Below are 15,579 nucleotides of genomic sequence, written 5' to 3'. Positions count from 1 at the left end.
ACAGTGGCCTCCAGTTCCATCCATGTTGTTGCAAATGACAGACTCTCATTCTTTTTTATGGCTGAATAGTATTCCATTGTGTATATGTACCACATTTTCTTTATCCATTCATCTGCTGATGAACATTTAGGTTACTTTCAAATCTTGGCCACTATGAATAGTGCTGCAATAAGCATAGGAGTGCAGATATCTCTTTGATATACTGATTTCCTTTCTTTTAGGAATATACCTGGCAGTGGGGTTGCTAGATCATTTGGTCGCTCTATTTTTAGTTTTTGGAGGCATCTCCAAACCTTTCTCCATAGTGGTTGTACTGATTTACATTCCCGACAATTGTGTACAAGGGTCCCTTTTCTCCATATCCTATCCAGCATTTAGTATTGTCCCATTTTTGGATATAAACCATTTTAATTGGAGTGAGATGATATCTCATTGTAGCTTTGATTTGCATTTCTCTGATGATCAATGATGTTGAGCACCTTTTCATATACCTGTCTGCCATTCATATGTCATCTTTGGAGAAGTGTCTATTCAGATCTTTTGCTCATTTTTAAAATTGGATTATTATATTTTTCCTTTAGAGTTGTTTGAGCTCCTTATAGTTTCTGTTATTAATCCCTTGTCAGATGGTAGTTTGCAAATATTTTCTCCCATTCTGCAGGTTGCCTCTTTGTCGATTGTTTCTTTTGCTGTGCAGAAGTTTTTTAACTTGATGTGAACCTATTTTACATTTTTGCTTTGGTTGCCTGTGTTTTTAGAGTATTACTCATGAAATCTTTGCCTAGTTCAATGTCCTGGAGAGTTTCCCCAATGTTTTCTTAGTTTCATAGTTTGAGGAGTTAGATATGTCTTTAATCCATTTTGATTTGATTTTTGTATATGAGGAGAGATAGTGGTCTAGTTTCATTCTGCATATGGATATCCAGTTTTCCCAGCACCATTTACTGAAGAGACTGTCGTTTCCCCAATGCATGTTATGGGCACCTTTGTCAAAAATGAGTTCACTCTGGATGTATGGATTTATTTCTGCATTCTCTATTCTGTTCCATTGGTCTATTTTTATGCCAGGACCATGCCATTTTGGTTACTATACCTCTGTAGTATTATCTGAAATCAAGTAATGTGATTCCTCCAGTTTTGTTCTTTTTGCTCAGGATAGCTTTGGCTACTCTGGGTCTTTTGTGGTTCCATATAAATTTTAGGATTTTTTAAAATTTCTGTGCAGAATGTTATTGATATTTTGACAGGGATTGTATTGAATCTGTAGATTACTTTAAGTATTATGGACATTTTAACAATATTTATTCTTCTAATTCATGAACATGGAATATCTTTCCATTTTTGTGTGTCCTCTTCAATTTCTTGCATAATATGTTCTAAGTTTTAATTGTAGAGATCTTTCACTTCTTTGGTTAAGGTAATTCCTAGGTATCTAATTTTATCTGTAGCTATTGTAAGTGGGATAACTTTTAAAATTCTTTTTTAGATTGTTCACTGTTGGCATATGGAAATGCTACTGATTTTCATAAGTTGATTTTTATTGCACAACTTTACTGAATTTATCAGTTCTAATAATGTTTTGGTGGAGTCTTTAGGTTTTTCCAAATATAAGATCATATTATCTGCAAACAAGTATAATTTGACCTCTTCATTTCCAATTTGAATGCTCTTTATTTTGTTCTCTTCTCTGAAATTCTCTAGCTAAGACTTCCAGCACTATGTTGAACAACAGTGGTGAAAGTTGGCATCCCTGTCATGTTCTAGATCTTACAGGAAAGGCTTTCGGTTTTCTCTCTTTTAGTATGATGCAAACTGTGGCTTTTATTACATAGAGGTAGTTCCTTCTATACCCAGTTTTTTGAGATTCTTTTTTGAGAAAGGGTCTTACTTCATTGCCCAGGCTGGAATGCAGTGGCATGATCTCCTCACTGAAGCCTCGACCTCCCAGGCTGAGGCAATCCTCCAACCTCAGTTTCCTAAGTAGCTGGGACTACAGGTGTGTACCACCACGCCTAGCTAACTTTTGTATTTTTTCGTAGAGATGGGATTTCACCTTGTTGTCCAGGCTGGTCTCCAACTCTTGGGCTCAAGCAATCTGCCCACCTCAGCCTCCCAAAGTGCTGGGATTACAGGTGTGAGCCACTGTGCCTGGCCCTTTGAGGGATATTGAATTTTATCATGAAGGGATATTGAATTTTATCAAATGATTTTTCATCATCAAGTGAAATAATCATATGGTTTTTGTGCTTCATTCTGTTAATGTGATGTATCACATTGATTTGCATATGTTGAACCATCCTTGCATCCCTGGGGTAAATGCCATTTTGTCATAATCATCTTTTAAATGTATCATTGAGGCCGGGCGCGGTGGCTCAAGCCTGTAATCCCAGCACTTTGGGAGGCCGAGACGGGCGGATCGCGAGGTCAGGAGATCGAGACCATCCTGGCTAACACCGTGAAACCCCGTCTCTACTAAAAAATACAAAAAACTAGCCGGGTGAGGTGGTGGGCGCCTGTAGTCCCATCTGCTCGGGAGGGTGAGGCAGGAGAATGGCGTGAACCCGGGAGGCGGAGCTTGCAGTGAGCTGAGATCCGGCCACTGCACTCCAGCCCGGGCCACAGAGCGAGACTCCATCTCAAAAAAATAAATAAATAAAATAAAAAATAAATAAATAAATAAATGTATCGTTGAATTCGGTTTGCTAATAAGTCAATTAAACCTCTTTTCTTTATAAATTACCCAGTCTCAGGTATTTCTTTATAGCAATATGAGAACTGCCTAAAACATTCAGGGACCCTGACCTCAGGCCTTTAAGTTCAGCAGTGACCCTGACTCTGGTCTTCCATGTCACTTGGAGCAAAGCTCACTAATGACTTTTGTCCTACTCACCTTTTTTTCTTTTTTGGGTTTCATTTTTACATTTTCTAATTGGTATGTGTTTGGGGCAAAGGGAAGCTAAAGAGTAATCTTGACTGGATGGCGGTTGCACAGCCATTTTGCTATGATATTAATCTATTTATGACTACCTCTTTTCTTTTTGTATTTATTTATTTATTATACTTTAAGTTCTAGGGTACATGTGCACAATGTGCAGGTTTGTTACATACATATACATGTGCCATGTTGGTGTGCTGCACCCATTAACTCGTCATTTACATTAGGTATATCTCCTAATGCTATCCTTCCCCCCTCCCCCTCCCCACAATACGCCCTGGTGTGTGATGTTCCCCTTTCTGTGTCCAACTGATCTCATTGTTCAATTCCCACCTATGAGTGAGAACATGCGGTGTTTGGTTTTCTGTTCTTGTGATAGTTTGCTGAGAATGATGGTTTCCAGCTGCATCCATGTCCCTACAAAGGACCTGAACTCATCCTTTCTTATGGCTGCATAGTATTCCATGGTGTATATTTGCCACATTTTCTTAATCCAGTCTATCACTGATGGACATTTGGGTTGATTCCAAGTCTTTGCTACTGTGAATAGTGCCGCAATAAACATATATGTGCATGTCTTTATAGTAGCATGATTTATAATCCTTTGGGTATATCCCCAGTAATGGGATGGCTGGGTCAAATGGTATTTCTAGTTCTAGATCCTTGAGGAATTGCCACACTGTTTTCCACAATGGTTGAACTAGTTTACAGTCCCACCAACAGTGTAAAAGTGTTCCTATTTCTCCACATCCTCTCCAGCATCTGTTGTTTCCTGACTTTTTAATGATTGCCATTCTAACTGGTGTGAGATGGTATCTCATTGTGGTTTTGATTTGCATTTCTCTGATGGTGAGTGATGATGAGCATTTTTTCACATGTCTGTTGGCTGTGTAAATGTCTTCTTTTGAGAAATGTCTGTTCATATCCTTTGCCCACTTTTTGATTTTTTTTTTTTCTTGTAAATTTGTTTGAGTTCTTTGTAGGTTCTGGATATTAGCCCTTTGTCAGATGAGTAGATTGCAAAAATTTTCTCCCATTCTGTAGGTTGCCTGATCAGTCTGGTGGTAGTTTCTTTTGCTGTGCAGAAGCTCTTTAGTTTAATTACATCCCATTTGTCAATTTTGGCTTTTGTTGCCATTGCTTTTGGTGTTTTAGACATGAAGTCCTTGCCCATGCCTATGCCCTGAATGGTATTACCTAGGTTTTCTTCTAGGGTTTTTATGGTTTTAGGTCTAACATTTAAGTCTCTAATCCATCTTGAATTAATTTTCGTATAAGGAGTAAGGAAAGGATCCAGTTTCAGCTTTCTGCTTATGGCTAGCCAATTTTCCCAGCACCATTTATTAAATAGGGAATCCTTTCCCCATTTCTTATTTTTGTCAGGTTTGTCAAAGATCAAATGGCTGTAGATGTGTGGTATTATTTCTGAGGGCTCTGTTCTGTTCCATTGGTCTATATATCTGTTTTGGTACCAGTACCATGCTGTTTTGGTTACTGCAGCCTTATAGTATAGTTTGAAGTCAGGTAGCATGATGCCTCCAGCTTTGCTCTTTTGGCTTAGGATTGTCTTGGCAAGACTACCTCTTTTCAAAAAAGATATCTGTTGTTCACAAAAAAGTGTTAAATTGTACATGTGCAAGATGTACAAAAGTCATCTATAGAACTCAACTCATTGCCTCCTAGAAATTCCATAAAACAACTCATTAAGGCATGGGAAAAACAGGGGAGGCATAAAAAGTGGAAACATTAATATATGCATGGGTACAACCAATACAGCAGTTACATGATATACAAAGAATAAGCACATTTTTAGAGTGAAAGTGTTACCAGATTGGAAGTTGGAGTTCCAGGTTCTTGGTGTTGCAAACAAAGAATTGGAGGAGACACACAAATAATGACACCACAAGATTTATTCAGCAAAGAATGTTCCAGAGAGAGGAACAGGCTGATCTGCGAGTGGTATCAGCCCTGGGTTAACACAGCCTTTGTTCGTTTATACCCCCTTACTACTCTTGCTTAACTTTTAGGGAGGAGGTTGCCTATAATTGACATATCAGTTTTCTTGTTGTTTTTCTCTCTCAGTGTGCCTGTGTGTGCTTGCCATACCATAATTTTAAGCGTATGTATGATATGCATTCCATATGTATGGGCTTTAAGTAACTTATTATAATAAAAGGTTATCCTGAGGACACATTTTGCCCCTAATGCGCATGCTCTTCTTTCAGTGACTCTCCTGTTCCAGTTTATACCAGATTTGTTTACTGCAGAAAGCACTGGTTCATTGCTTCAGCTTCCTTATCAGATGGTGCCTTATGCTTGTTTTGCTGAGAACGGGCTGCTGGTTGATTTTCTGACTTCCTTCCCTATTCTCCTGCCTCAGTTCCCTCTGAGAGATGTGATCCCCATAAATCTCTATAGCTTGCTGAGGGTCGAAGTTCTTTCTTCTATAGCTGCTTCCGGCTGAGTAGGACTGTTGACCCTACCTAACGGGGGACCACAGAACTCTCACCCTGCTCTATCCAGGGGGAAATTATGAAGTCTGGACTTATTTCTTGTATGATGATATATGGGGCTTCAGGCAATACAGCCATTTGTAGCTTGGTAGACTCTAAACAGGAAGAAATAAATCTGGTTAGCAATTTTACAGTGTAAGGGCCAAAAATGAACAACAGAAGAATTACAGTTAAGGGTCCTGTAAAAGGGGCTATCCAACTTTTTGCAGTTATTTAAACAGAATTTAGGGTGTTGTGTGCAGGTCTTAAATTGGTTACATTAATTGCCTTAGTCAGATGTCCCAGTACCTTGCCTGAGGAGTTATTATAGAAACAACATTCTTCTTTTCGAAAAACGCATCCCTTCCGATTAGCTGCGAGGAGATCTAGCCCCCTCCTGTTTTGTAAGACAATGCCTGCCAGGGAATCTATATGTTGTTGTTCTTGGATAGCTGCTATAATTTCTGCCAAAGCCTGTGTTTGTTGTGAAGACAAGTGAAGAGAAATGGGCCCAAGTGTGGTTCCTAAAAGTCCTGTTATTGCAGTTGCTAAAGGATGTAATACCACTGGAGCTGCCCTTTTTACAAATGCATGGCTGTGTCTTATATGTACTAGCATTTGCATAAAACAGTCTTGGAAGTAAAGCAGCGATGCCGCAAGTCCCTTTCCATTGACTCGGAAGACTCATGTACCCTGAATTTCCACATACGAAATACAACCCTTGCCCAGGGTCCAAAGATACTTCATATCCCCATGATGCTAGTTCCAAAGGTGTGTCTGAGCCACTAGAGGAAGTTCCAGTGAGTTGTTCCCATAAAAGTGTTCCAGCCACAGCAAGTTGTTCATTAAGCCTAGAGTGGAAAAATAAGCTGGGGTGGAATTTTACGAATGATCTTTGGACCCCCCAAGCCAAAGCTTGAGCTAGAGGCAAAGATGAATTGTTGATTAACACTGTGGTCCAACCAGTGGAAATACTGGAAGTATTGGTATTACTTGTATATTGAGGTCACCTTGGATCAGGATACTTAAGGAGGAGGAATTGGTTTTGTTTTCCTAGTTTGTGATATGAATTGATTTTTGTTTCTGAGGAATTATAATGTTTGTCTTGATTTGTCCAACTGAGGACAACCTCATATAAACAATTGTTTAGGGATCCCAGAAAGGTCCCATTCATTCGGTGGGAAGTGAAACAAATTGGGAATTGGCTCTCTGAGGTCAGGTTGTGAAAAACCCTTACAGGATTTGGGGCATTTGTAAAATTTAAATTTGGCTTGTTTCTTATGATCTGAGATAAGACTGTTAGGAATAAGCTTTCCACAGCTGGACTGGGATATGTAGCTTCTGACTGGGTGGCAACAGTGACTCTTGCATTGACCTTGACTATATCTTCTAACGGGAAAGGTAAAACTTCAGCTGATAGTGAGCCTGAGGTACAAATGTAACAGGAAGTTAAGTTAGTGTGGCTAACCGTTGAATCTGTTTAAACACTTGGTATTGAGGCTGGACCCCCATTATTGGTGAAAATAGGATTATGGACATAAAAAGTGGTTCCCTTGTGGGGGAAGCAAGCAGTTAAATGACAAATATATATAAATAACTAGGATTACGTATCCCACAGTAACTATAAACACAGACACCAGCAAAGTCAGTAGGAATTTACTTATCTTTTGGATGCCCTTTAAACAGGTACTTCAGATCCTCCACAGGTTCCCAGGGTAGCGATTGATGGGAGCTTCAGGTTCTAGGTCTGGAGCTTTAGGTATTGCAGGTTTGAAAGCCTGGAAAGATGTATCCAACTATTTAATCCTAACACATTAATTGCAGAGGGTGTGGTTATTATAACTGAAAAAGGTCCTTTCCATTGGGTTGTAGCTGTTGAGTGGGTGACCCCTCTTTAAGTATTCTATCTCCTGACCTAATCTTGGGTTGCTGGTTAGTTCCTGGTATGGGAAGCCTTTCAGTCCAGAACCTTTGTAATGCTTGTTGAAATTATCCCAGATTAATTAGGTATTTTATTAGCCCAGCTGTTTCTGGATTAGTTATTAGATCATTACTTAAGAAGGGTCTCCCATACAGCATTTCCTATTGGCTCATCTTTACTTTTGCCCTTGGGGAGTTACGGAATCTCAAAAGGGGTATAGGTAGTAAACTGACCAAAGTTTCTGACATTTCCTGGCATAGCTTAGCTAGTGCCCATTTTAAAGTTTGATGGGCACTATCAAACTCCAGGAAACCTCCAGGAAAGTAGAAACCTCCAGGAAAACTTTCTACTTTCCTGGAGGATTGAGGTCTCCATGCTGAACGCAAATAGTATTTAATTCTGAACACCTTAACCACCCCTTGAGTTATCTGGGAGGCAAAGGATGGGCTGTTATCACTTTGGAGGCTTCGGGATAACTCAAACTGTGGACTTATTTATTTTAAGAGGACTTTTACAATTTCATTAGCCTTTTCTGTTCTAGTAGGGTAAGCTTCAACCTAGCCTGTAAAGGTATCTATCAGTATTAGCAAAACACTTGTATCATCTGCAAGCAGGCTCATGGGTAAAGTCCAGATGCCAGTCTTCCCCAGGGTAAGTTCCCCTTCTTTGGACTGGTTCCACTAGTAGAGGCATTTTGTTTCCTGGGTTGTTAAATGCACACAGTAAGCAGTCTTGACAGACCTGCTTAACTACTGAGGCTAAGTTAGACCCAATAAAGACCCTGTTTGCCATGGCCAGCATGGCATCTCTCCCCATCTGGAAAGAGTTGTGCAGGGTTTCTAATAACCTTCCATTGGGCTGTTTGAGGGATATGTATTTTTGATCCCATATACCACCAAGGTCCTTGTTTCTGTCCTCCTTGCTCCCTTATAACCCGTTCCTCCTGTGATGTGTATTCAGGTTCTACTCAGGAATCACAGAAGGGAAGCAATGCTAAGATTTTTTGAGATTGCACCTTGAGGTCCGCTGCTTTTGCTTGCCTGTCCACCTTTTGTTCCCTTGTGCTGTAGGAGCTAAGGCCTTTTGATATTCTCTACAAGGGATTATAGCCATGGCTTTTGGCAAATGTATTGCCTCCAACAACTGGAGAATTTCAGGCCCATGCTCTGTGGGTGAGTGCTTCCTAGTTAGTAGTCCTTTTTCTTTCCAAATCGCAGCATGAGCCTTAACCACAAGAAATGCGTATTTGGAGTCTGTATAGATATTCTGCTTTTTTCCTTTCCCCAATATCAGGACTCATATAAGAGCAATTATTTCAGCTTTTTGTGCTGACATGCCCTGGGGACAGCAGTTGGACTTCAGTGATGGTGTTGTCATTTACTATTGTATATCCAGCCTGGCATTTCCCATTTGACACAAAACTGCTGCCATCTGTGAACCAGTCATCCTCTGAGTCTGGGAGTGGCCAATCTTTTAAATCAGGTCGGCTTAAATATGTATGTGTGATGACCTGCTCACATGAATGACCAATTATTGGGCCTGTGGGCAGCAATGGAGCTGGATTCAGAGTATTACACGTTTTAAGAATTACTTCTGGATTGTCTAGGAGTATAGCCTGGTACTTGGTTAACCTTTTCCTCATTATCCAAATATACCCTTTTATTTCCAAGACTGACTTCACCTGATGTGATGTTAAAACTTCCAGTGGTTGACCTAGGGTGATTTTAGTGTCTTCTTCCACTAAAATAGCAGTAACTGTTATTGCTTACAGGCAGCTTGGCCACCCAAAGGTCACATGTTCAATTTCTTGGAAAAATAGGCAGTTGGTCTGGTTCTGAACCCAATTTTTGGGTTAGCACACCTATAGCTGTGCCCTTCTTTTCTGCCCTTCTTTTCTGCTACATACAAGGAAAAGGGCTTAGTGAGGTTTGGGATGCCAAGAATGGGGGCTTGACCAAATGCCTGTTTTAACTTGACAAAGGCTTTCCTCACTTCTGAAGTCCATCCATTCTACTAACTCATTTTATGGCCCCCTTGTTGCTTCATAAAGGGGTTTTGCTATGAGCCCAAAAATTGATACCCATATCCTGCAGAATCCCACCATTCCTAAAAGGGAACAGAGCTGTTGTTTGGTATAAGGGGGTCCAGACTGCATATGACTTATAGCTGTTCTGGGGATATCCGCTGGGCCCAGGGGTTTAGCATATAACCCATTTACTGGACTTGTTGGAGGGTGATTTCAACTTTTTTCTTTGACATTTTGTATCCCCTGTCTGCCAGGAAATTCAAAACTTTTACAGTATTTTAGTCAGATGCTTCCTGGGTTGGGCTACACACAAGAAGGTCATCTATATATTGAAGTATGTTTCCATTTTCCAATAATAAATCTCTTAGATCCCTTTACAGGGTTTGAGCAAAGAAATGGGTGCTATTCCAAAAGCCCCGAGGGAGCACTGTCCAAGTGTATTGTTTTTCTTTGGTATCTGGATTTTACCATTCAAAGGCAAAAAAATGTTGAGACTCTGGGGCCAGAGGAATGGAAAAGAAAGCATCTTTCAGTTTTAGGACCAAGAACCATTTTGCATCCCGTGGCACCTGAGCCGAGACCGTGTATGGATCTGCCACCAATGGATGGATAGGGATAACAGCTTCATTGATTATTCTGAGATCTTGTACTAGCTGATATTCCCCTGAAGTTTTTAAGATGGATAAAATGGGAGTATTACAAGGTGAATTTGCAAGGCTTTAAAAGTTCATGAGTTAGCAATTCCCGAATTATGGGCCTCCAGCTTGATTGGATATGACTTTTGGTTGGGAAAATAGCTGGAGTCTTTTAAAGCTGTATTTTGACTAGCTTTGCCATTTTGGTGTTCCCTGGTTTCCCGGTACACCAAGCTAGTAGGTTGACCTGTTTGTTAATGGGGTCTAGGATACTGTTTATTTCCCCAACCGTCATCAGTCCTGCTGGGCAGTGTTTATATTGTAGTAATTCACCTGTTTTAACCATGATATCTGCCCCCAACAAGAGGTCTGGGCAGCTTGATATTACTAGAAACTCCTATTGGAAAATTTGCTTCTCAAATTGACAAGTTAAAGGAGGAGCAAAGCATCTCATTTTTGGCTTCCCCTCCATTCCCATAACATTCATGGACTGGGAGGAAAGTTTTCCTGCATAAGCAGTAAGGACAGAGTAATTTGCCTCTGTATCAAAAAGAAACTAAATTTGGGTGCCCATGATGTCCAGAGTTACCCAGGGCTCCTCAATAGTAATGATGATGTTCCTGGACAGGGACAGTGAGAAAGACCCCAGGCCACTTCAGTCTTCATCTAACTCCTCCTTTTACACTGCCAGAGTTTTGACTGACCGAGCCCCTCAGTGGGAGCAGGGGCAGTCAATTGGCCAGTGCCAAGGGTCATGACTGGTGCCTTCACATTGATGGCAGGGGCCCAGTGGGGGCTTAGTATGGTCCTTTGCCCAGTGCCCATCTTTTTTTGCACTTGAAGGAAGACCCTTTGCTAGCATTATCTTTTTAGCCCTTTGTGTTTCCCTTGGATGCTCTTTGGGCATTCAGGGCATCACTAATGATGGCTGCCATAATTCTGGCTTGCGGGGTTTTTTTACTCTGTTCCGCTTTCCCTTCCTCCAGTTCATGATTGCTGTACACCATAAAGGTGGTGTCAAGGAACTGGTTTTGTCTGTGGCCCCATTTGCAGCTTCTGGAGCTTATGTCTAATGTCTGGGGTAGACTGACTAATGAAATGTTGTGCCATTAATATCTTGCCTTCAGGAGAAGCAGGATCTAAGTTTGTATATATTTTAAAGGCTTCTTCTAGTCTACTATAAAACATGGCTGGATTCTCTTCTTTCCCCTGAGTGATCTCCCTAAACTTATCATAGTTTACTGTCTTTGTTACCCCTTTTTTCATTCCCCTCAGTGGTGCCTCAAGAAATTTAGTTTGATTATTCATTCTCATGGGGGTATTATATTTCCAGTTGGGTTCAGTAGTACGGACTGTATCTGCTCCTGGTCTGTCTTGCCCTGCAGGCTACATGCAAAATGTTCATCAGTGTCCTGGCGAGCAGCCTCAAAAATTCATTCCTTTTCCAGAGGTATGTAACAGGTGGCCAAAATGAATTGCATGTCTCTCCAAGAAAGGTTGAAAGCCAAAGTCAAAGTCTGGAACCCATCAACAAATTTCTGAGTAACTGCCCAGTTTTTCCTTACATTGTTGGATATCAGTAATTAAGAAGGGGATCTGTACCCTGATGGGACCCTCAGTTCCTGCCACCTCTCTGAGAGGTAGCAGGGCAGGTGGTGTCATTGAATATGGTGTTCCTAAGCTAGTATGGGGAGGGCTTGCTAGGACCCGTGACTCTTGTCCTTCTTTTGAAGCTTTGAGTGGACTTGGACCTGGATTATAGGAAGGTGGCTATTGTTCACGCTGACACATATGTACTCCTTGCAAGAGGGAGTTATCTACAGTATCCAGCTTAGTTTTAGGAGTTTCTTTCTGTGGAGAAGTGTTGGGGGCTTTGAAAATGGTAGGCTTTTAGTATAGGGCCATGAAGGCTTGCACATATGGTATTTCTGACCATTTGCCTTGTCTCTTACAAAATAGATCTAATTGGAGGATGGTGTCATAATTGAGACTCCATTGACTGGCCATTGCTCTTGACTCCCTAGCTGAAATTGAGGCCAAAAGGTGTTACAATAAAATATTAGGCATTTCTTTCACAGGTTTTCAGGGTCAAACTGATTGCAATGATTGAAGATGCAGCCAAGAGGGGAGTCAGACAGGACTGACGGAGTGTTTCCCATGACTAATCTGTGGAAAAGAAGAAGGGAGTCTCATAGGTTCATGAGTTTACATCTAGAGTCTCCCTTAAGGGTGTCCCCTGCTGAAGGATTGGGGCATCCCCCAAATGGACCTGTCCTCTGGAGTGCCAAATGTGTCTAGCCATAGGTGGGCACCAGTGCCATTTGAAGAAGGATCCTGCCATAATTGGTCACCTATGATAAGTTTCCCTTTAGTTCCTGGGTGTAACCTTTGGCTTCTAATATCCTGGTAGCTGGCCAAAAGGGTTTCTTCCCAAATGGTTTCCTTAACTATTTAGTAGTAACTCTACTTTGAAGGGCAAGGAATTGCAGACTGCCTAGTTTAAATTTGTTATTAGAGACTGGCCTCTCAATAACGTAGTAGAGTGCGCTCTAGCTATATGAGATAAACCAGGCACAGCAATTTCCCCATGGATCCACTGCACAATTTATGCAATGATCCAAGAATCTCCACCAGGAGTTTTCTTTTAGCACCAGATGTACTAAACTAAACCAATCTAGATCTGATCCCTCACAGAAGAAGCAGGGTACTCTCATTATCCAGGTGGTTGGCCCTAATCTTCGGGCTGATGCTAACCCTTGGGCTTCCCACAGACAGTTACCTATTGCCCTGGCCCTTTGGGTTTGGGGGATATCTCTAATTGGTCTAAACATGATATCCCAACACAAATGAAGAAAAGAAAAAAAATTAAAACAGACAGCAAGGCCGGGCATGGTGGCTGACCGGGCATGGTAGCTCATACCTGTAAATACCAGCACTTTGGGAGGCCGAGGTGGGCGGATCACCTGAGGTCAGGATGGTGAAACCCTGTCTCTACTAAAAATACAAAAATTAGCCAGGCTTGGTGGCGGGCGCCTGTAATCCCAGCTACTCAGGAGGCTAAGGCAGGAGAATTGCTTGATCCCAGGAGGCAAAGTTTGCAGTGAGCCGAGATCACACCACTGCACTCCAGCCTGGGCGACAGAGTGAGACGCCATCTCAAAAACAAACAAATAAACAAAAAACAAAAAAAACAAGCAGCAAATAATGTAATAATTATAGCCGCACAAACATGCATCTCACTGTTGCAGGGATTGATCTTGTACCTGGTGGGACTTATCTGTTCCATTCCCCAATCAGGTTATCCTGTCACGTTGAGGCAGGAATTTAAAGAAAGAAATAAGTTTTGTACTGCATTTACTCATTCTAAGAATAGTAACAAGCAAGGCTATAGGAAAGTCATGGTGACCTAGTCTAAGAAGCCAGGAATGAGCTCCAAACACCCCCGAGCAATGGTTAAGAAAAACAAATTCCTTTACTGTTTCTCTTTCTTTAGACCATTAATTATGACTATTTTTGCCTGTGTTTAGCAAGATTTGTAGGTTCCCGTTTTTCTTTTGACACAGCTGCAAGGCCACGGGCTAAGCAAAGCCACAAGTTATGCGAAGTCAGCAGTTATGCTATACATTACTAAACCTGTCACTGTATGATTTACTGCCTTGGTTCTGCTTCTGTAGTTTAGCCTATATAAGCCAAGCTCTGTCTTTGTTCAGGGCTCAGCTTTTTGGATGCAAATCCACTGAGCCAGTGCACACCTAATAAAGTCTTCCTGCTCCACCCATTGGTCTCTCTGATCCTCTGCTTTCCCACAACAATGGGAGTCTTCAAGTGGCCGGTGCCTTTTTGGCTCTTAACTGCCCAATCTGTGCCAGCAAAAGGCAGCTTTAAATCAAAGTGAAAGAGCTGAAGCAAAAAGGAAAGAAAATAAAAAGTCCCAGTTCTTTTGGGCTTACCTACTGGCTGGCTCACCAAAATATGTTACCAGATTGGAAGTTGGGAGTTCCAGGTTCTTGGTGCTGTGAACAAAGAATTGGATGAGACTCACAAATAACCACTCCACAAAATTTATTAAGCAAAGAATGTTCCAGAGAGACGAACGGGCTGATTTTCAAGTGGTATCAGCCCTGGATTAAAATAGCCTTTGTTCTTTTATGCCCACTTCCTACTCTTCCTTAACTCTAGGGAGGGGATTTCCTATAATTGTCATATCCGTTTTCTTGTTGTTTTTCTCTCTCAGTGCGCCTGCGTGAGTTTGCCATGATTTTAAGTGTATGTACGATATGCATTTCATATGTATGAGCTGGTCAGTCTTCTGACTTCCTTCCCTATTCTGCTGCCTCAGAAGGCCTATTTGGGAGAAAAGTAAACAGTAAAGAATGAAACTCCCTCTGATCGTCTGGGAAATTTTCAGGGGAGAAATGGAATTCTAGGATTTTACTATGTGTTTTCCATCTGGGAGTGGACTATAACAGTTTATTTCAATTTAATTCCACTCACTCACAAATGTTTTGCTGAGTAAAACAGTCTCCGACTCAAGGAATTCACAGTTGGTGGCGGCAGGGAGAGACAGATCAACAAATGATTGTATTTTGATGGATGAATTCCATGGATCTACACAGCGCCTCAGGGAGATACTATTGTGGGACAATTAATTGCATTGGATGGTTGTCAGGAAAAGTTGCAGAGACAACGTGTTATCTGCGTTTGGGGATTACGTGGTGAGCAGGCGTTCACCTTGCAAGTGAAGACTACTCCGCTGCAGGGTCCGGTACTGGGGCGGCGTTTTCGCCGCATACGCAGTAGGTGATCCAAACCTCCCGCCGACAGGAGGAAGAGGATGCCAGCTCAGGCACTAGCTGAGGTTTGGCATTTGACGGCCGCGGGCGCCGACCTCCAGGGGGCGCCGTGGCCTCGCGCTGTCCGGGCCGTTGCATTTCCGGGCACTGGGGCGCCGCTATCTCCAAGCGCGTCCCCGCCGCGAGCCGCGCACCGTCCGCCGCTCCCGTTACCGGGGCAACCGCGGCGCCTCCTCCGTGTCGTCCCGGATCGTCCCTCCGCGCCATTTTCAAACTGCCCTAGCACCGGAGCCCGTGCTTGGGGGGAAGGAGCTAGTGGGGGAAATCGAGGCCCGAGGGCAATGCGGCTGAAGCTGCCGGTGAGTCCGGCCCTGGGAGCGAGGGGTCCAGCTGCGGCGGTGGTGGCGCCTTCGCCTTCTGGGCGGTACCCGGGGGCCGGGCTCGGGAGCTGCCGGGAGGTCGCGCGGCCGCGGGAGGAAGTGAGGCCGGGCCGGGTCGGACCGGGTGGGGAGGGGTGCGGGGACTCTTCCCACCCACCCCGCCCCCACACCTCCTTCCTGTCAACACCCGACGGTAAAGTTGCAAACCGGAGATTGGCCGGAGGAGAGCTTGGGCCGACTTGTCACGGAGCGTCAGTGTAGGCCGTGCAGACGGGCTTGCTGTTGACCAATGGTTCGATTTAAACATTAAAATGCCGTCTCAGTGTCACAATCATCCATGCTCTTTGTAACAAAAATGTCCCAAAGCGTAGGACGACAGCCTTTAATTAACCTTCAC

At 42.6% G+C, this 15,579-nt stretch overlaps 2 protein-coding genes across 3 annotated transcripts in view; one reads left to right on the top strand and one right to left on the bottom strand.

Annotated features, from left to right (window-relative positions):
• Positions 1–4,827: 4,827 nt before the first annotated feature.
• Positions 4,828–15,221, bottom strand: LOC144341188 (uncharacterized). The gene is made up of 3 exons (XM_078003561.1): positions 14,741–15,221; positions 13,960–14,022; positions 4,828–7,205 (listed from the first exon to the last, which is right to left on the bottom strand). The coding sequence occupies exon 1, from the start codon at positions 15,067–15,069 to the stop codon at positions 14,755–14,757; it is 315 nt and encodes a 104-aa protein (XP_077859687.1). The 5' UTR covers positions 15,070–15,221; the 3' UTR covers positions 4,828–7,205; positions 13,960–14,022; positions 14,741–14,754.
• Positions 14,840–15,579, top strand: part of CEP135 (centrosomal protein 135) — an 84,230-nt gene continuing 83,490 nt past the window's right edge. For both annotated transcript variants that reach the window (XR_013417975.1, XM_028848572.2), the window contains exon 1: positions 14,840–15,161. The gene's annotated coding sequence lies outside the window, so the exon portion shown is untranslated. The remainder of the gene's footprint in view (positions 15,162–15,579) is intronic.

This window comes from Macaca mulatta, chromosome 5 (assembly GCF_049350105.2).
Source record: "Macaca mulatta isolate MMU2019108-1 chromosome 5, T2T-MMU8v2.0, whole genome shotgun sequence".
NCBI classification, from domain to species: domain Eukaryota; kingdom Metazoa; phylum Chordata; class Mammalia; order Primates; family Cercopithecidae; genus Macaca; species Macaca mulatta.
This window is presented reverse-complemented; position numbering and strand designations above follow the sequence as displayed.